The sequence below is a fragment of the Lissotriton helveticus genome, chromosome 12, assembly GCF_964261635.1.
Source record: "Lissotriton helveticus chromosome 12, aLisHel1.1, whole genome shotgun sequence".
NCBI lineage: Eukaryota > Metazoa > Chordata > Amphibia > Caudata > Salamandridae > Lissotriton > Lissotriton helveticus.
The window spans coordinates 142,892,189-142,913,216 of NC_136073.1; the positions used below are offsets into that span (position 1 = coordinate 142,892,189).

Consider the following 21,028-nt stretch of genomic DNA (forward strand, 5'->3'; position numbering starts at 1 on the left):
GTGACTGGGGAAGAGTGTCTGAAAAGTTTCAGCGCTCCATCCATCATCTCCTTGTTTTTGCCCTAAGTTGGCAGGGTATGCCCAGACGTGGGCCCCTTCCTCACTTTGCCACTGGATTCAAGCTAGCCTGGCTGATGAAGGGTGTTACCCAGAAACCGGTCCCAGGATCCTTGTTTCTGGTTCAGGGAAGACCTGGCTTGGCAGTCCCAGCTGAACTGTTCCCATGAGGCACAGGGCCAAGACTGATTGGCATATAGCTGGGTCTGAACTGAGGTGGTGAAGTGGGGTAAAGAATGATAATGGATTCAACCTAGATTTGTGATCTTGGGATAGTGTCTGAAAAGTTTCAGTGCTCCGTCCATCATTTCCTTGTGTTTGCTTAATTGAATAATGTCACATTTCATTGTGGTGGCTTTTCAAACTGCAGCTTCATCAGACACTTTTTGTTATAGCAGCAAAGGAAGCTGATAACTATTAAGATTTTAAGATCATTTCTGTAAGAAGCTTCAAATTCCTCTCTGAAATTGAGATTCAAACTATTTTGTACTCTATGAATCATGGTACTAGGAATTGAAAGTTCACTTCAACTAAATACTGTTTTCTTGAATTTCATTTCGCTATGATTGTTTACAAAATAAAATGATGACTGAGGTCCTCGTCTTCGGTGGCAAACAAGATCTCTGGTCAGATGACTGGTGTCTGCCTGCCCTCGGAACATGCCCCAAGCCGTCCCTAGTTGCCCGGAATCTGGGGGTCATCATCAACACCACACTTGCTTTTGACAAACAAGTCAACAAGACTGTCTCCACCTGCTGTGGTGTCTTGAGGATCCTTAGGAAACTCGCACACTATCTCTCCCCTGACGCCCGGAAACAGGTTTCGGTGGCTCTCATTTCTCCTCGCCTGGACTACTGCAATGCCCTCTACCTTGGTATAAGCAAAAAGCTCATCCATCGCCTCCAAGTTGTCCAGAATGCAGCAGCAAGGTTTGTAGTTGATGCCCCCAGACGTTCCTCTGGCTCTGGGATTAGAAAAAACCTTCACTGGCTGCCTGTACAGGCCAGGATCAATTTTAAGGTTCTTGTCCTTACCTACCATGCTCTACACGGTCTGGGTGCTGAGGACATTGGGTCTCTTGTGTCCTTCTATACACCGGGCAGGGCCCTGCGATCGGCCCACAAAAACCTTCTGTCTATCCCCCGAACCATCAAGGCTAGGTGGGGAGGGAAGGCCTTTTTCTCCCTTGCCCCTAAACTGTGGAACATGCTTCCAGCTGATCTTAAGGGCCAGCCGTCCCTTGCCCTTTTCCGTAAAGGTCTAAAAACCTGGCTTTTCGCAGAATCCTACCTGTAATCCCCCTCTTCGGGTGTCACCGGCCACTCAGCTGTTTCCATCAGATGCGCCTTGATGCCTCCGGGTTAAGTCGCGCAATACAAATCCCAAATGTATTCATTCATTCATTCAACCTAATTTGTCGTGCTCTGTAGAGACAGCTTTAGCTTTCGCTTCAGAATTAAGTAATTAAGAAAAATAAACATCCTATATTAATGTAGTGCGAGGGATTTGTGTCAGCTCCGATAATGCATTTCAAGGTTTTCATTCTCATTTTGAATCCATTCACAAAGCAGCATACAAAGAATGGGACAGGAAGTCACACCCCTTGACCCATTAGCTTTGTTGGTGTCAGCCCACAGCACAGTCTTTGGGTGTGTGAGGTACTATGCAGTGTGTGAGACACCATTGTGCTGCTTTACTTATAAGTCTGCACTGGGGACATGGTCAACCTGGGACAGGAGATGGGCCGGCGCACCAAATAAAATGGCCCCTGCAAACAGTTAAAAAAGAACCCACACACTGACCTTTGACCCCAGCCCATATGGCAGTGCCAGATGGAGGTATAGGCCAGACCGACCCTGACTAAGGAGTGATGCCCATAGGGAAACAAAGCAGTCCTCTTTTGCCACCACCACATAACACAGCAGCCAACCACGGTGGCTCCAGTGTGTGGCGCAAGCGCAAGGCTAGCGATAGCAGCAGTCTCCACACAGGATGAGCCCCACAGTGTTCAATGGCCATCCTAGTCTCCCTCAAACTCCCACAGGGAGAAATGGCAAGCCTGGTACACTCTGTACGCAGCTGTGCATATTGAACAACTGTCTCTGAGACTTACAGAGGTGTCAACCTTTAAAGTATGGCACAGTGAGTTGCATCTATGGGAACAATATATTTGGTGATCAATAACTGGGAAGTAGCTACAGAGTAGCAAAGGTATGCTTGAGAGTGGTGTAAAGGACACTTGCAGCCAAGCACATCTCCAACTTACAATTCGCACAAGCACACAGAAACATTGAGGCTTCCTGCAGCCCTGAACTCAATCACTCTCCAGGTACGGCTTTTCTAAGGCTGATGGGTACCGTAAGCTTGATGTCCAGTCTGACCAAGGCACCCTAATATTAATACATGTTTTTTTCCAAGTCTTACTCGGCTACACGCCTGTCTGTTCAAATCAAAATATGCCATGGGTTACTCAGGTGAACATTGCAGTGCTTAACTAGATTAAACAGTGATGTGGCTAGTGGTTTACAGTTCTTATCTGCCTCGTCCCTCTGCTGTCTACAATTGTGAATACACGGGCATCCTATTGGCAGTAAAAGGAGGTAATAGACAAAAACCCATTGTGGATAAATATTAATACCAAGTCGGCCAGACAGAGACACATTTATAAATCATCTTGCTCATAATGAAAATAATACATCTGGGTGTTATGACATGGGCAGTCCATAAACCGTCAATAGATTGCATTGAGGGCAGGAATGACATCCAAATGTAAGCAAGCACGGATTACTTACAGTGAACTTGAAACACACACACACAACTATACACTTCACAGTCAATAGGAAGTTCCTACCTGCAGTATCAGTTTTATGGATCCAAAAAATCCTCCTGAGGTCCTCAATTGATGTCCAGGATTCTTTATGACCATAGAAGCATTTGAGTTTGATTTCAATCAGTCTAGAAGCATGACAGAAGAACCATCGCATCAGAGCAAGTATAATGCACAATGGAAGTTTATTTGAACATTGTATTATGTGATTTTTCAAAAGAGGGAATTTGCCCCCCCAAAAAAGCATGAGTAATGCTACTACCTTGGATATTTGTAAATTGTGAAAAACAGGATAAATATAAAGAAAAGCTCTGAAAGAGAAATATTATGGGGGGAGAGAAATAGTAAGATGGAAACATCTGTCAGTGAGAGAATATTTTCAGGAAAGGCATTGTGGCAAAAAAACCTATAGAGTGGGAGACAGGGTTGCGAGAGGACTCAGAAGTAACAAACTATTTATTCATTTAAATAATAAGTGATTGAATGGAACCAGTGGACATAAAATCAATTCAGTTACATGAAATCATAAAACATAAACATTCGTGGAAGTACTAAGAAAGAAATGTAAAATCTTGCAGACTAAATAATATCAGTGTTAAGAGTCAAAATGGACATGGGCATAACAAATAGCCATGGTGGAGTTACTACATTGTTTTTATGTGTTGCCAAGCGAAATTGGTCAATATATAATATGTATGAAGTATTGTTGCTTGAAGTTGACCATTGTTTACAAAAGGGTGCTAGGAATCAGCAGGAGCATGCCTTTTTTGCATGTCTGTGAGCATTGCTGTGAACCCTTATGTTTGGTAAATGGACAATAAGTCTGACTTCATGCATAATAGATGGACTGCTAAGGATTGACTTGGCGTGAATAAAGTCAATACGGTACCTAATATAATATTGTGTTCTCTCAGGGTAATTCCACCAATTCAAGGAGATAGGGAGCATGCAGCTAAGGTGTACAATATGTGTGCCTGCAACAGGCACACATCATAATTATGCAAACTTATATGATACACACTGAGGTCCTTCTTTGAGCTATAATGATGGAAAGTGAGTAGAAATAGTACCCAGTGTTCTTTCCTTCATGTGTTATTCCACGTGGAGTAGATACAGGTCATGGCTACGTGTAAAGTATTAAATGTGTTGAACAACATGTATGCCATTTGTACTATGGTTCTTAAAGTCGGAACAATGCTTAATGAACAGTAAACAGTCATGGGAACAGTTAGAGTAACACTTCTTGACTTTCTTTCTAAAGAAAACCTTTAAGTGTTTTATTCATTCAGTCCATTGGAAGAGGCTACTCCACTGTATAACAAGGAGTCTAATCAATATAGAGGGTAAAGCTCCCTTTGAAGCACCAATAGATATTTGTTTTGATCTCCATGACCCCCAATACTTACGAACAACCAAAGTTGAGGTCAAAATTTAGCGTTTTGGTGAAGGAGTATTTAACGTTTGAGTCTAGTTCCGTTTCTCCAGCCACATCAATGCATCTTGGAAAGCCTTTATGGTACACTTTCCACCTAGCAGAGGTCAAAGGAGAGAAAAAAGGCAAGAAAAAAAGCTTATTGAAAACTTCACAGTGTGAAAAGTGTTCTAGAAAAAAGTCTTCATTGCTAAAGGCACCACAAGAGGATTCTACCACCATTGTCACATTTGGGCCTCCATGAATGATCCCAGGCAACCAAGACAATAAAAATGAAAAAAAGTGTGTATGTGTGTTCATGCATGTTGGGTAGGATTTCATTGGTCTTCTTTGTCCATCTTAGCCCTAAGCCAAATTTCTTGCAAGCGCTACCTACTTCTCCTCGTGCAAGTTAGTTTATACCTGTACCCAACATGGAATTCCCTCTTCACTTCCCAGAAATCCTACTGCCATATCTACACATAGGAAAATACCTTTTTCTTTTAATAAACTTCTGGACATTAAACCTCTTTTCATAAAGTAGAACCAATAAAGAATTAATTAGGAAATAAATATCTAAAGATTTTGTCTGTCCTTTGACAGACCCTGTAATTGGTGATCAGTGCTCATCTTGTCTCAGTTGCTGACACAACACATCACCAAAGTCAGTTAAGATAGATGGGGTGTTTCTCTCTGAAGTAAGGTTTCAAGTCATATGATCTTTCTGCAAATTGACTTTTACCTTCAAGACCTTCATGAGCAGTGGCCCTGTGAAAAAGATTGATGTAGCCTCCTTAGTCTCGACAAACAAGAACTATTCTTCTCCTGGTGAAGATGGCTCCAAAAGCTGAAGCACACCCATGTTTGCTTGTGAAACACATTTTAGGTTATTCTTGCATGTGATTTGTAGCACACCTGCAGCAGTAGTACCCTTTTCATAATTGTTCAGCTTGTGTGATATGTTGTGGCAGCAAGTGATGTGTCTTGGCGTGATGGAGCGTGTTCTAGCATAATGAGGTGAGGCATGATGCTGTGATGTGTAGCATGGTGTGACATGCAGTACTGTGCGATGCACAGCATGACTTTCTAAGATGGTATGGTCTAGTGTGATGCAATGTTGAACAGTGGTGTGGTACTGAATGGTCATATAGGGAGAGATATGTTGTGAGATATAATTCATTATGTATTTAGTATTGCAGTGCATGGTGCGTCATACTCTTTTGTGGTGTGATATGATGTGGTACAGTTGGTAGTGTATGGTGTGTTCCAGCATTTGGTGATGTAGTGCTGAATGGTGTTTTGTGCTGTGGTTGGATGGATGTGTTATGGAGTAAAAGTGAGCTGTTGGATGGTGAAGGGTTTGTGATCTGGTGCAGGGCTGGATAGGAAACTAAATAATACTTCGTCTTGGTTGAGCTGAGCTTCAGACAGACACCAGTCATCCAGGTCTTGATGCTGTGACAGCAGTGCTCTACATGCGTCAAGATAGCCTGCCAAATGAGTGGTGAAAACATGAAACCAGTCCTAGGATGCTTGTTTTACAGTCCAGGGAGAACCTGACCTGGCCGTTTGGGCTGGACTGTGGGAACAGGGTCAAGACTGATTTGCTTATGGCTGGGTTTAAACTGGAATAGCATGGGGAGCAAAAAAAACGATGGAATTAGGCCCAATCTCTGTATTGGGGTGAATGTTTGACATTGTTGAACATTCTGTCCATCAATTGTTCTTTTTGCATTTGTCACCCTGAGTGAGATGGGTCATGTGCTCTCCATACCACTGGAGTCAAGCTAGCCTGGTTGATGAGGGGTGAAACCCAGAAACTGGTCTTAGGATGCTTGTTTTCAAGTCCAGAGAGAACCTGCCTTGGCAGTTAGGGCTGAACTGTTCCCATGGGGAACAGGGTTAAGACTGATTTGCAGATGGCTGGGTTTAAACTGAAATGGTATGGGGAGCAAAAAACCGTGGATTTAGGCCCAGATCTCTGTACTGGGGTGTATGATTGACATTGTTCAACATTCTGCCCATCATTTGTTCTTTTTCATTTGTTTAACATTTTCTCCAGAATCTTAGATGCTAGAGGGAGGAGAAAAAGATACGTGAAATTGACCGGCACCACGTGGTCAGCAGATGGTTTCAGTAATGGTATCAACTGAGCTTGTTCCCATTAGGCTAAATCCTGTAGTACTGGATATGTTAAACAACTGACAAAAACTTAGACTAACCGAATCCATCCCTGTGGTGAAAATATCAGGGGGCGGTGCAAGGATCAGATGGGGAGCCTGAAATACAAGAGTTAATAGCATCAAGCGTTTGAGGTGGAAGATTTATTTAGGAAAGGAAGCTCTTCAAGATCAGGTTGCTTTGGGAAAATATTGTGAATTAATGCAATTTTATTTTGAAATAATTATGGCTAATTCTCAAAAATCTCTTAAGAATGAAAGATAACTAGGTGACTTGCAGACATTTATATGAAGCATTTGATAACAGCAAACATGTCTTTAGATGGATTTAGCCAAAGATGCTGTCTTATCTTCTTATTTGTTTAAAAAGTAGCACAAGTTTACCTTATAAAGTTCTTCTAGCTTTTCACAGCTGTTCTCTTTTTGTTTTCGGGCTCTATATCATAAATGATTCATAACTGAGTTATAAATTAATCTCTAATTGTGTTATAGCCTTCTATCTAGGGTGCTTAGATGCCCTAGGGGTATCCAAATAGCTCAGGATAGTTGGTCTGTCACGAGGCGATTTACTCATTTTTAGAAGCTGTAATGGTACCTAAAACTGAAAATATCCAAAAGTTAAAGCTAATAGCTTTCCCCGATGCAATCACTGTAAATGACAGCAGAAATAAAGTGGAAGCCTTGCTATAATTGTCAGCAATAATTTTTGACCAAATTCTAGACATGTTTAACAGTTGATCCCAGATGCCTATGTAAGAGAACCAACAGACTGTGACAAACATTTACCTATTACCATGTTTTGCACTAGTTTTCACTTGTATTTTGTGTAAGTTTATCACCTTGAGAACCACCCAGGACTCTAAATCAAATATGCCCAAGAATATTTCTAAAATCTCTATACATAGTGCTATGATCAGAACAGATATGTAGTGAATATTTCTTCTGTATCAGGCTGCTGCACTTGGCCACCATTCCTGAAAACGCTCATATGAGTCTAACTTGTTCCTTAATTGATTTTACAGTATGGCACATGAATACAATGGGCAACATGTATGAGATTCTGTGTTGCATATGTGCACCTGATGTCAAAGATATGTGCCCCAGAACACTTTTGTATTACAGAAGGGGTCACAGATGCTTGCCTGGCTCCTGTTATACACTGTGCAGGAACACATTTTGAGAGGTGTGTATGTTGCCTAATTTGCACTGCACAAGACTTGACCTCATGCAATTTTTCCATTCTTTATCCATGCATAATATGTGGAACACACTACGAGGTCAGAGAGACACCTCAGGTATCCCCAGTAATGGGATGCAGTTATGAACTGTACTTCCAGTGCAGGATCTTTGCTGCCAACTCATATGCAGCCCAGGCTCTGCCTGCAGTGAAATATTGAGAGGGAATTTGAACCGCCACTCAGTGTCTCAGTACTGCAAACACTACAGAAAAACATTGGAATGTATCAGGAACAAACAATAAGCACAATAACGTGACCTGTTCCCTGGTATATAATTTCCAATCCTTTTCCAGTCATCTACTTCCACCTAAAAATGACTTAAAGGTCAAAAACAAAGCAGGAAAGAGAAAATAGTAATTTTCATTCCACATACATTTCTGGTATGAATGACTGAATAGATCTTTGTACTAATATCTGATTATCAAGTTAGCTACAAATATTACTCATAGCTGACATGTTTTCAGATTGGTTATATGAGACATTTCTATGATTTCAGTGCACTTATAGGTGACATTCTATTGCCAAATATGTGACAGTTCAAGTGACACTTACCTTTTACTGTGCATAAAACAACTTTAAATGAACGTTCTACAAAGTCACAGTGCTTTCTCAGTCGCAGGCTGGGACCTCGTAGCACTGCACATATACAAACCTTTCTTGTTTCTCTCTGATTGCACACACAAAAAAATCTGCAGTGATGGTATTAACAAATTGACATTTTATTTTGTAAAAGAGTGCATTTATCACTGATTACTTTAACTTGCATTGATCTTTCATTTAAGGTGTGTGTCAGTGAGTGTGTGTCTGATTTGTATGCAGTCACCTGAAAGTGAAACCGTGTTACAGAACATTTTGTCCATTTCAGCCACATTTTTGATCCATCCATACACTCGGACACTGCCCCATTGCACTCAGGACCAGTTCAGTGCCCACAGAAGTGTCTCACCAGTGACTGCCAGGTGGAGCCAAAGAGTGTCTTCAGCTGGGCTCAGGCAAGGACCCAAGGGTGCATTTTGGAGAAGGTTTTCAAAGAGGAAATGGGTAAGTGGGTGCCCAATGTGTGGTAATGTGCTGAGGGACCTTCACCATCAGCCCAGTATGCGTATTTGTATGACTGCATTGCTGCTCATTTCTCTACTAAGCGTAGCCATCATGAAGCTCTACAGACATTGATTAGTAGGCACAGTAATGGAGTAAAGGAAAGGAGGGAGAGGCTGACTCTCTCACAGAAGTGAGTTTAAGCCACCTGAGTTCCTGTTATGCAGTGATTCAGATTACCCATGAAGAAAACTGCTCAATACCATAGAATAACGTTGTTGACTCATGAGAAGACACCCTCCTCAAAACATCCTCTCTCTCTACTTTCTAAATTATAATGTACTTATGTTAATAGATTTGTCTGCATAAATTGCCATCATTAAAGTGCTGCAAGTATTATTCTGTCCTCTTAGGAAGGCAAGTGCTTCCTATAAACTACAAAGAGTGAGGCTTGTTGCATCCCAGTTGCTAAGGTTTTAGTGCTGTGTAAGTTTACATAACATAGAATAACTCACCTGTATGTCTGCTGTCTCTCTTTCAGTTCATTGTGTCTCTGCTTTAGGAGGAGGGGGTTGTGAATTTCTGCTGAGGCCAGCCTAGCTGCTCAAAAAAGAAAAAAAGAGAATATTGATGTTCATGACATAACATAGGGTGTATTTGTAAAGTGCACGTTCACAGCGACGGGTATCTTGGAGGTAAATAACAGATTTGTGTTGTTACCCAGCTCAATGGTATTCATTTTAACAACCTCAAAAAGGATGAAAGGCAAGAAAGAAGAACTGATACAGGTGAGGTTAATCTGATCCAGGTAGAGAAGGAAAGGGTAAATTAGCAGCACATTTGAATCATCCAAGGACAAGTTTTGGTGCATTTCCCTTCTATGATGTCCAAGGAAGATGGAAGAAAGCTAGGAACCAGAGGATACCTTTGACTCTGGAAATGTGTCACTCCTACAACCCTCTTAATTCCACCACACCCCCCCCACCCACTGATTCTGATACCTCCATTCAAAAGCAACACACTGTTCGTGGGTATCAATAACCAAATTACTTACTTCCCAAAAATTTTCCAGTACTCCATAATGACCATAAGATGGAGTTGACAAGCGTCCTGGTCACAGCACATTGGGAGTACTGCAGCATCAGCTTTACTAGACCCTACCAGAAATATATTGCAGGCTACATACCCAGGTAGTCAGACTGTGCATGAACTTAAGCAACAAGAAGATATCATCAAGTCCTCCCAGTGGAATTCAAGATTAAATTCAAGGTTTTTCGCAGTCCATAAAGCCAACTCGGGTAAAGTCCCAGGACACCTACAGGAACTGGCCTCACACTACTCCCTAGCCACAGCTGGAGATTATTATCCACCCTCCTGATTCATTAATGATTATTCAAGAGCATGAAACATGGTGACAGATCTTTGGCTGTGCAGGTGGCCAAATTTCGAAATACCTTTCATCTATAAATTGAGGTCTGAACCCAAGCACTTATGATTCAGCAACCTTCTCCCAGATCACGGGATGTTTTCAAAGTATGTCTGATGCCGGCACCCCCTATCTGATATAATTCTTACCTCCTATTTTCCCATATAAAATGTGTTGTACTGCTGTACACTCCCTCATTTCCCATTGCATGTTTAAGATTATACCATTTATTTAGCAAAGTTCTATGCTGCTTGGCACATCACTGAGATCAGTGTGAAGGTTCTTGAAGAGTCCATTGAAGCTGCACTGTCTTGAGTGTGGCTGAATCCTAGATGAGAGTTCTCAGCCTCACTCATTCCTTATACACATCTGAACCGTAGCTAGGGTAAGACCATTGCTGCCTGGCCTATGCTCCAATTAATGCATATATTCCGACAATAACTAGCTAAATTGCAACCACCCACCACTCACAGAAGGATATGAATCTATACTTTGACAGTATGAAAAGTAGAATATTGATTAACATTCTAAAACTTTGTCCCAGGGAGGGCTTCCGAAGTCTCACTACAGCTTTCAATCTTCCCATTTCAGCCACAGGAAAATGTTGTCCTTTAAATGACATATGTACGGGTTTCCTGTGAAACAGTCTTTTGGTATTGATTTTTGAAGCATATCATTTTTGCAACTTCAGGGGTTGCTCTCCAATAATTTCCGCCCTTTTATTCCATTTCCTATAGATCAGGCACTCATTTACACCCAGTCAAAGGTAGATTATTATTTAAAAAGTAACTTTTAATATAATATTTTGTTCTAGGAATTTCCAGATTCATTTATCAGTGAATTAGATGTAGTATTAAGTACAACGGCTCTTAATGGGACAAGACCAAAGCTCATCCATCGACAACTATCGTAAGGTAAGAATTTGTGGGATATATCTGGAGCTCACCTTTGAAATAAAATGTTTGTTGCATACTCTTATTCTGAATGATTATACATTTGATTTTAGGGACAACACACTGCAGTACTTTTCTTGGTTGTCTGGGTTTAAGTGGAAGCCTTCTTCTGTAGGCAACAGGGGCACTAAACAATAACAATAGAGCAGCAAGGTTATCTTTTACCTAGTAGAAGTTGTCTTTGAACTGATGCTTTCCCCAGATTGATAACTGGGTCATTCATGTCCATATTAAAAAGAGCAGAGCTCAGACAATAAATCTGTTCCATATGTTCACAGGTGTTAAAGCGTCACTTATCAGGTTATTCACTTCAACCTTGTATTTGGTTTGGAAGTAAAATTCCTAGATTGCATTATATACCATACATCCTATTTCATTTTGAAGGAGTTTAAGTAATAAAAGGCCTTGGTTCCAAATAGAGATCTCTTGAGCCTCTGAGACTTGGGAACGCAAGCCATGTGTCTGTTTTCTAAGTATATTTGTTTTTTAGCATTTAGAAAGTGTAGCTATGATCTATTATGGGTTTAAGAAAATAACTAGATGACTTCTGCATCAAATCTTTACCCATAAGAAATGCATATTTCGCCTAGGCATAGTTGGGCCTGAGGTGTGGGGAAGTAAGGGTGGTTGGGGGGGCTATCAAGTGACCCTGGGTGATAGCAAAAAGGGGCAACGCTAACAGGGAGAGATACCATGCCAGCAGGGGCCAGGGGTTTGCTGCCCCAAAGGTCTGTTGAAATTGTCCCTACTGCCCCTTTTGAGCTTTGAGTTTTTCAAACCATGCACAATTTTATTTTTAAACAGGTTGCAAGTCTGAGAACTATACATGCACCCCTATTTCATACCACACTGCAGATCAAACGATCAATGAAACAATAGCATTTTAATTCCCATCAGTGGAAACCTCAAGGCTCACTTTGTAACTTTAAAATCTAATCTAGCCGCAACTGCTGAAAATTTCATTGTTTGGGATCTTATGTACATTTACTTTAAAAAAATGATTCACTGTATAGTTCCCATAGCTTTTTTGTTCTAAAATTATAGTCTCGCTACTACTTGTGTTTTTTTTTTAAAGGAGATCTTTATGAGTAACTATTTTTGTGCCTGTATGCTGGTAATGATGCTTTGCCAACAAAAAATGATTTTATTTCATTTCCAGATAAGAATCTAACACAAACTAGAGAAAAAGTTCCAAGTTATCAGTAAGAAAACAGACTTGGGAATTTTTGGATACTATGGTTTAATTTAAGCAGTACTCTACCTGTGCCTTCTGGGAGCTCCAGGGTGATGTACCCCTCAATCCAGCGGTAGCATGGGAAGTGGAAGATCTTTCCTGCAGGAGATTCCACAGTAACTTGATTGCAGAACCAGCTGTCTTGACGGAAGAAGGAAAACTGCTCCTTGTGAAGGCGGACAAGCTCAATATCCCCCAAGTCGTGTTTTTCATGGATTTGATACTTATCAGTCTGAAGAACAAGATAAACAGCAGCTTTATTGTACTGTACAGTTTTCCATTTGATGTACCAGACATTTCACCAGAATATTTAAATATCTTCTAGAAAGGCACTCCTCAATTTCTTGATTCCACTGTTCTTATGTTTAAACAGATAATAAATTAATTAGCAAACCAAGTGAATTATTTTTCACATTATTGCTAATAGCTAATATTTTGAAAAAGTGCAACATATTTTGCAGATTACAATATACCTAAACAAGCGGTGTCTGATTATTCAACCAAAAATTCCATTTACATCTAAAAAGTGGCAAATTGAAAAAAAACATCACTACAAAAAGAGAGTATTTAAGTCAGATTATGGTGTATTTCTAAACACTTTTGACAGTTGTTTTGGTGAAGGGAAACTAGGGTTTATATAGTTTTAAAAGGGAGCACCAAATTTTACATTCCTGAATATTTTTAAAATAAGCATTATGTACCACCAAGGACATTTACATGGTAAGGAAAAAACAAAAGGTAATACATGAGAAAAAGACAAACACTTACTTTAAAAACAAAATCTTACAACTAATAGTTTTGTCAGAGACTTAAAAAGGTTGAAGAGCGTCATTGGAAAGCAATGTCTCTGGATCTAACTCATTAAATATCTCACCATGGGACACAGGGCACACACATATTCTGCCTGTGTTTATCAAGTGAGAGAATGGGAAGGGAGGAATGTCAGACAAGGAGGTGATGTCTTCTTTTATATTTGAGAAGCAAACGCTTTCAGATTGATTGCTACAAAGACACACACATGCACACTACATAACATTTACCCCATGTATCTTTATTTTTGCCTTGTCTTATTACAGGTCACTGAGTCCCTGAGTTTTTAGATGGCTGCCATAGCATTGTTGTTGATGCAGTGGCAGCCAATCAGATTTTGTCTCGAGATCTGTCAGTTCCGCGGTCACCAATACGTAGTTATAGTTAGGATGCAGTTTCCATAGGAAAAGCGCTTTTTGAATTGCCAATTTCTTTGGTATCATTAGACGAATCTTGGAAAAAATTTCAAAACTATTGGTACAGTCACTTCAGTGGCTGTCTTGAAAGTTTTGTCAAGTGAGGGCTGCGAAAAAGGGGGAGTCCTAAAACGACGTTTCTCCATGTTAATTTCCATAGGAAACTTAAGACATGGCTACAGCCAGAACTGCTGAGCTGAATTACACCATATTTGGCAGAAAGGTCTCTCTTGGACCTGAAAGCACTCTTTTTGTTAAATGCTGTAAATCCATTCAGTAGTTGGTAAGAAAGTTAAAGATTTTGCAGATATACAACTGAGGCCGCGGTGGATCCATGACCCTTCCCGATCTCGTGTCTGAGATCTGATAGGCTGCCAACATTTAAACCAAGAAGTGTTGGCAGCCATCTTGTGACTCGGTTAAAACTGAGTCACAAGCAAAAACTTTAAAGAAAAAGGGGCAGGGTAGAAACCCCCAGAATCTCTAGGGCTCTTGGGGGTGATGCACTGTGGTGTGTGCTAAAATAAAATAAAATAAACCCATTTTATTAATTTACTCTGGAGTGGTGCTGTGTACTCTCGTTGAAGGCCAAGGATCAACTTGGTGTTTTTGCAATATACTTATATGTATATACTCTACCAATGGAAACGTGACAGATTGATTTCTAAAGATGAACTCAAATTTCTGCACAAAGAGTATCCAGTACTACCCAATATATATTTCATTCCGAAGGTACATAAGCAACAGACACCAGTGCCGGGCCGGCCTATTGTGTCGGCAATCAACAGCACCTTCGAAAACACATCAAAATATATTGACTTTTATCTGCAAGATTTCGTTGTCTCCCTACCAGCCTACATTAAGGATACGACGCAATTCCTATACCTGCTCAAAGAATGCACCTGGTCAGATGACCTATTGCTCATGACAATGGACATAGCCACGCTGTATACCAGCATTTCCCATGTTGATGGTATTAGAGCAATCAAGTACTAGTTGGGATAATGCCCCATTCAACTTTACCAACACAACAAAATGCTTGGTGCAATGATTGAAAAATGTTTGAACAACAATGTTTTTTTGTTCAATAACACTGTTTACAAGCAATTGAGGGGAGTTGCCATGGGGGCATGTTTTTCCCCCAGCTACGCGGGGCTCCACGTAGGCTGATGGGAGGAACATGTCCTCAAGAGGCAACATGCAACCAGCTGGGATAACAATATCATGAAATATTGGTGATATATCGATGATGTTTTTATTATTTGGCGAGGCACTATGCAACAGGCAAAAGATTTTGTCAATGACATCAATGACAATGTACTAAATTTAAAATTCACAGCCAACATTAGTGCCCAGGAAGCAAGCTTTCTTGACGTGCAGATTAACATAGTTAACTGCTAGCCTGTTTAGAAAGAACACTGCAGGCAATACCATTCTGCACGCCAAAAGCTTCCACCCGCGTCATACAATTGCTGCAATCCCCTATGGGGAGTTCCTTAGGATCCACAGGTCTTGCAGTACCCCTGAGCTCAGAGATAAACACCAACCATAATCCAAAATGAGACTCATTGCTAGGGGTTACAACTCTAACAAATTGGATGTGAGTATGGCAAAGGCCAACCGCTCAAACCGTCAAGACCTGTTAGATCCAAATATAACTAATTCAGCAAACATTAGAGAACAACAAGGCAAAGATACCATAGCCTTATCACTGGGTATAGTCGCCAAGCTCGCCAAATTGCTAAGTTGGTCAAACAGCAGTGGACCATCATCCTTACTGACCATGTTCTGAAAGAGATAATGCCCACAGCCCCCACCGTTACATATAGACACGCTTACGCAATGCATAATGACCTGGTGTCCAGCAGCCCAGAAACACCCAAAGAGGACAATTGGTTGTCCCCCCGCAAGGAGTTCTTTCGCTGCAGCTCGTGCAGAGCATGTAAGTTTTTGGAAAGCACGACCACATATGTAACCCCCTTTGACACCACGCCCATCACTTTAAGAGCACATTTTACGTGCCGCACTGAACTAGCGGTGTACGTACTGAAATGCAGTTGCGGGCTTATTTATGTGGGCAGCACGAAATTACCAGTACACCAGCGCATACTGCAGCACTTGAGGGCGATAGTGAATGCGGATCAAAGCTACCCAGTAGCGCGGCACTTCCAAAACATCCATGAGAAGAACTTAAACCACCTCAAGTACTTTGTAATCGATGCTGTCATGCCTAGTAAAAAAGGGGGTGACAATGAAAAACGTCTTAGACAGCTCGAATCCAAATATATAGTGCTCCTTAACAGCAAGATCCCGGGGGGGCTGAACATGGGAGAGGACCTTCACAACTTTTTGTAATTTTTATGAATTCCTAAACACATTAGGCATGGATTTTATCCATGATGATAGAGGGCCTTGTGGTAGTCTAGGTTTCCCGTATCTAAAAGTCAACTGCTATACTTAAATATGCATTTATGCACCTGTGTCTCACCTTCGGCAGGTGATGAAGAAAATCCTTTGAGAATTGATTTTAATCTTTAAAAAAAAAATTAACTATATATAAAAAAAAAAATATTGTTTGTTTTTTACTCCGGTCAAATCAAACACACTTATTAACTCTCAGGATCTACACAAATTTTAAGTCCATCCTGCCTACGCATCTAGCACTTTAAGCACCACATTAGGAGCACTATAAAACACACACACTCCACATTAGCCGTATAGCAAGGAGAATCTGAGAAAGGGCTTTTTTATATCTTCAAGATATTTTTCTGTGAGCATTTAGGCTTATGACTGCATTTTGTTTTGTCTGACAGCTGTCTGAGCGCAAATAGAATATTGTTTAATGAGGATGTGTATGGGGCTTTGCACACATTGAAATGAATTCAAGAGGGACTCATTTTACTAATAAATAACCATCATCGCTAAAATAGACAGAGCGGACGCCGATATCTCAGGGGAAAAACTATTTTGGATTGGGGTTTTTGTTGCATTAGGCAAGTTCAATGTTACTAACACATGTGCATGTATACATTTTTGCAGATGATGGTATTTGTATGCTTAATTGTTTATGCACTACGCACTTTTCTACTCAAGTCCAATTATTGTAAAGAAAACCCCTTGATTAAGCAGAATGCGGACCAAAAGTCATTGTTTATGAAAAGTAGAGATCAAACTCCGTAATATTACACCTATTAGTGACGATGAAGATAAATATTGCATAATGAATTGTCCCTAATTATATGTTAATTGTATTATGCATTTTATATAATGTGTATAACCTCATGATTATTCAAAGTCTATATGATTTAAGGCGTGACATAATGAACTTGGCAAACAATATCTGCTAGCATACGACTTTTGCATGTCTTAAGATGGCACCCTTATTTGCATTCCCATTAGAAGTCCCTGCTTAATTATAGTCTTGTGTCAATGTTTACTAATGACCAGAAATTTGCGCGCTTCTGTGGGGTGTTGCCCTATATCACAGTGGTAGCCCTTCCACTCTCTATCAGTGAGCAAGGACTTCACGTCCGAAACGCGTCTGAGGGCTTGTACCACGAATGAAATAAAAAACTTTTTTGAAATTTGAAAAGACTGACTCCGGCGATATTCTTGCAGATTGCGTACCTGTCGGTGCTACCAGGCACTTTGAAGGCAAGTTGGATTTTCATATATATATATATATATATATATATATATATATATATACATACATACATACATATATATATATATTCACTGAAAAAACCATAGGTTTCACACCAGTTATACTTAGGAATTAGCATTTAAAAAACCTATTAAATTCACTGAAAAAACCATAGGTTTCACACCAGTTATAGTTAACTGGAAATTTTACTCGCATAAAACCATTGAAATTCCCACGTTATAGTTAGTTGGACTCACTATAACTTGCGCGTGCAATGCACTGCTGATGACGTCACATATTACATCACTCATGACATGGTCAGTGACATCACTCATGACATCACTGATGACACCATCCAGTGAATGTGCGTCTTTCTGAAAAATAAATATGTGTTATATATCTATATGTAAAAGTTGATGGAAGAATAAATGTTTAAATAAGTGTTTACATGGATTTAAAAAAAAATTGATTGGTTAACTGACTTATTAAGTGTATCTTAGTCAATACATATATTAGCGAGTAATGTTTAAATATTTAAATATATGTATTAGTGTTTCACTTTGTGTATAAGTGGCTGCATGGGTTGGTGAGTAGCTACATGTGTATGTATATGGGTTATTAGATGTTTTTCTTAGTATCAGTATGAGTGTTAGTATGGTTTAGTGGGGGTATTACTTAGCACATAGATGCATGAATGACTGACTCTCTCTTTGTATGTGTTTTGAAGACAGCATATGTGCAGGACTGTATGGGTGGATGAGTGTGTATATGTGTGTGTTAGTGAGTGAATGACTGTCTCACTAGTGTCTTTATCAGTAACTACATATGTTTTAATCCAGTATATGTGAATATTGATGTATATAAGTGAGTATATGTGAGAGTAAGAGATTGAAAGAGTTCCTGTTTAAATAAGTATGTGTTTCTATAAGTGATTGTTTAAGTTAACTATAACTAGTGTGAAACCTATGGTTTTTTCAGTGAATTTAATAGGTTTTTTAAATGCTAATTCCTAACTATACCTGGTGTGAAACCTATGTTTTTTTCAGTGAATTTCATAGGTTTTTTTAAATGCTAATTCCTAACTATATAAGGCCTGAAAGCCCACCAGGAATCTCCAGTATGCGCCAGGGGACTGCATTGCAGAGAGGTGTAATGAAGCCACGCCCCTTTTTACACCTCTCTGCAACGCAGCCCCGTGCATGTTTGAAGAGGGGGAACTAATTCCTCTTGCATACTGGGGGCCCCTGGGGGCCAACTAGCCCACCTGGAACCTCCAGTATGCGCCAGGGGGCTGCATTGCAGAGATGTAATGAGGCTATGCCCCTTGTTACACCTCTCTGCAACGCAGCCCCCTGCCGCGTTTGCAGAGGGGGAACTAATTCCCCTTGCATACTGGGGGTCCCTGGGGCCCAACTAGCCCACCAGGAGTCTCCAGTATGCGCCAGGGGGCTGCATTGCAGAGAGGTGTAATGAGGCCACAGCCTTTTTTACACCTCTCTGCAACGCAGCCCCGTGCATGTTTGAAGAGGGAGAACTAATTCCCCTTACATACTAGGGGTCCCTGGGGGCCAACTAGCCCACCTGGAACCTCCAGTATGCGCCAGGGGGCTGCATTGCACAGAGGTGTAATGAGGCTTTGCCCCTTTTTACACCTCTCTGCAACGCAGGCCACTAGCGCGTTTGCAGAGGAGGGACTAATTCCCCTTGCATACTGGGGGCCCCTGGGTCATATCTGCCCAAACACCGATATTCTGAACGATTAAAATGACTTTTCTTGAGAAACATTTGGATTTGGATTATCATGTCCTATACTTTGGAATTTTTGAAAGACTGACTTTGAGGATGCTATAAATGACTCAAGTCTGCCCGAATTGTGTGGGTAAAAATGATACCTAGTCACTTTGAATAAGAATGTACTTACGTCTCGTCTAACATTTGGAAGAAATATCTAGTTATATGACAACAGGATACCGACATAACTTGAAGGAAATAAGAACGCCCTGAAGAAGTTCTGTTGTACAGAAAGAAACGTTTCGGCTGGCTGTGGTACATAAACTTAAGGAAAATAAAAGCATTTGAATATACACCAAGATTCAGCGCTTCAATAAGGACTCTAAGTGATATGATTTGATTGGACTTATTGTGCAAGTGGTGCTGTGCCAAACTTTGGAATATTCTCCACTACTCTCTACTACTTACTCTCTCCTACTCCACTACTCTCAAATACTCACTCTCTACTACTCATTCTCTACTACTCTACTACTCTCTACTACTCTCTCTCTACTACTCACTCCCTACTACTCACTATCTACTACTCTCTACTACTCACTCTCTACTACTCTCTCTCTACTACTCACTCTTTACTACTCACTCTCTACTTCTCACTCTCTACTACTCTCTACTACTCACTCTCTACTACTCTCTCTCTACTACTCACTCTCTACTACTCACTCTACTACTCACTCTCTACTACTCTCTACTACTCACTCTCTACTACTCTCTCTCTACTAGTCTCTACTACTCACTCTACTACTCACTCTCTACTACTCTCTACTATTCTCTCTTCCACTCTCTACTACTCTCTACTACTCACTCTCTACTACTCACTCTCTGCTACTCTCTACTACTCACTCTTTACTACTCTCTACTACTCACTCTCTACTGCTCTCTACTACTCACTCTACTACTTACTCTCTACTACTCTCTACAACTCACTCTCTACTACTCACTCTATACTACTCTCTACTACTCACTCTACTATTCACTCTACTACTCTCTACTACTCACTCTCCGCTACTCTCTCTACTGCTCTCTACTACTCTCTACTACTCACTCTCTACTCTCTATTACTCACTCTCTACTCTCTACCTCTCTCTACTTCTCTCTCTACTAGTCTCTACCTTTCTACCGCTACCTCTCTACCTCTACCTCTCTACCTCTACACCTCTACCTCTCACCTCTCTCTACACGCACACATATACACATATATATATGCATATATATGCATATGCATTTATATATATGTATGTGTATGTATATATATATATATATATATAAACATACATATATAAACATATATAATCTGTATATCTATATAAATACAAATATAAATGCATGCATACATATACATATATGCATACAGATGCATGTTATTTACATGAACGTTTAAAAAACACTAATAAAAGCAAAGCTAAAAAGCCACCTCATTACAAACAGAATGGCTTTAACTTAAACGAGGGCGAGATCTATTGCATTTTCAATGCTTGTTTACTTTGGTTCCATCAAGAAGGCATTCAGATGTGTCACACATTTGCCATAAATTCTGAATGTTAGCACTCTAGTTGCTCATTAGATCACTGTAGTAAAGCTACTGCTCACCAGGGAAGTCTGCTGCTGGTATTCAAAGTGCATGGTTCAGTCTGCATGTCAGAATTTCTTTAATGAAATAGAAGAGATTTGAGAAGTCACTCAAAATGATCCCTAATTTTTCTTTCTGAAGCACTAATCATACTTTCTATGGCAAAATGAACCGCCTCATTTTGTTCCTTTTTAAATTAAATGTTTTCAGACTTACCACTTCATTCCAATCAATATGGCTTCTGGTGTGCCATACTTTTGTCATAAGTAAGACTGTTAGCGCTCTAGTTGTTCTTTAGAACACTCTGGGACATTCTGTCATTGGGCTATACTTGGGCTACATCTGGTGATATTTGGGCTACATTTAGGCTCTTTTGTCTCTGGTGGCCATCTTGGGAGACTGTATGTCAGAATTTTTTAATGAAATTGAAGAGG

At 40.3% G+C, this 21,028-nt stretch overlaps 1 protein-coding gene across 1 annotated transcript in view; it reads right to left on the reverse strand.

Annotated features, from left to right (window-relative positions):
* The window catches only part of LOC144799577 (hydroperoxide isomerase ALOXE3-like), a 167,661-nt gene that overhangs the window by 122,492 nt on the left and 24,141 nt on the right, over positions 1 to 21,028 (reverse strand). The window contains exons 2-5 of the mRNA XM_078670949.1: positions 12,392 to 12,596; positions 9,267 to 9,351; positions 4,291 to 4,413; positions 2,909 to 3,012 (exon numbers count right to left, since the gene is read on the reverse strand). Of these exons, the coding sequence (XP_078527075.1) occupies positions 2,909 to 3,012; positions 4,291 to 4,413; positions 9,267 to 9,351; positions 12,392 to 12,596 (517 nt within the window). The remainder of the gene's footprint in view (positions 1 to 2,908; positions 3,013 to 4,290; positions 4,414 to 9,266; positions 9,352 to 12,391; positions 12,597 to 21,028) is intronic.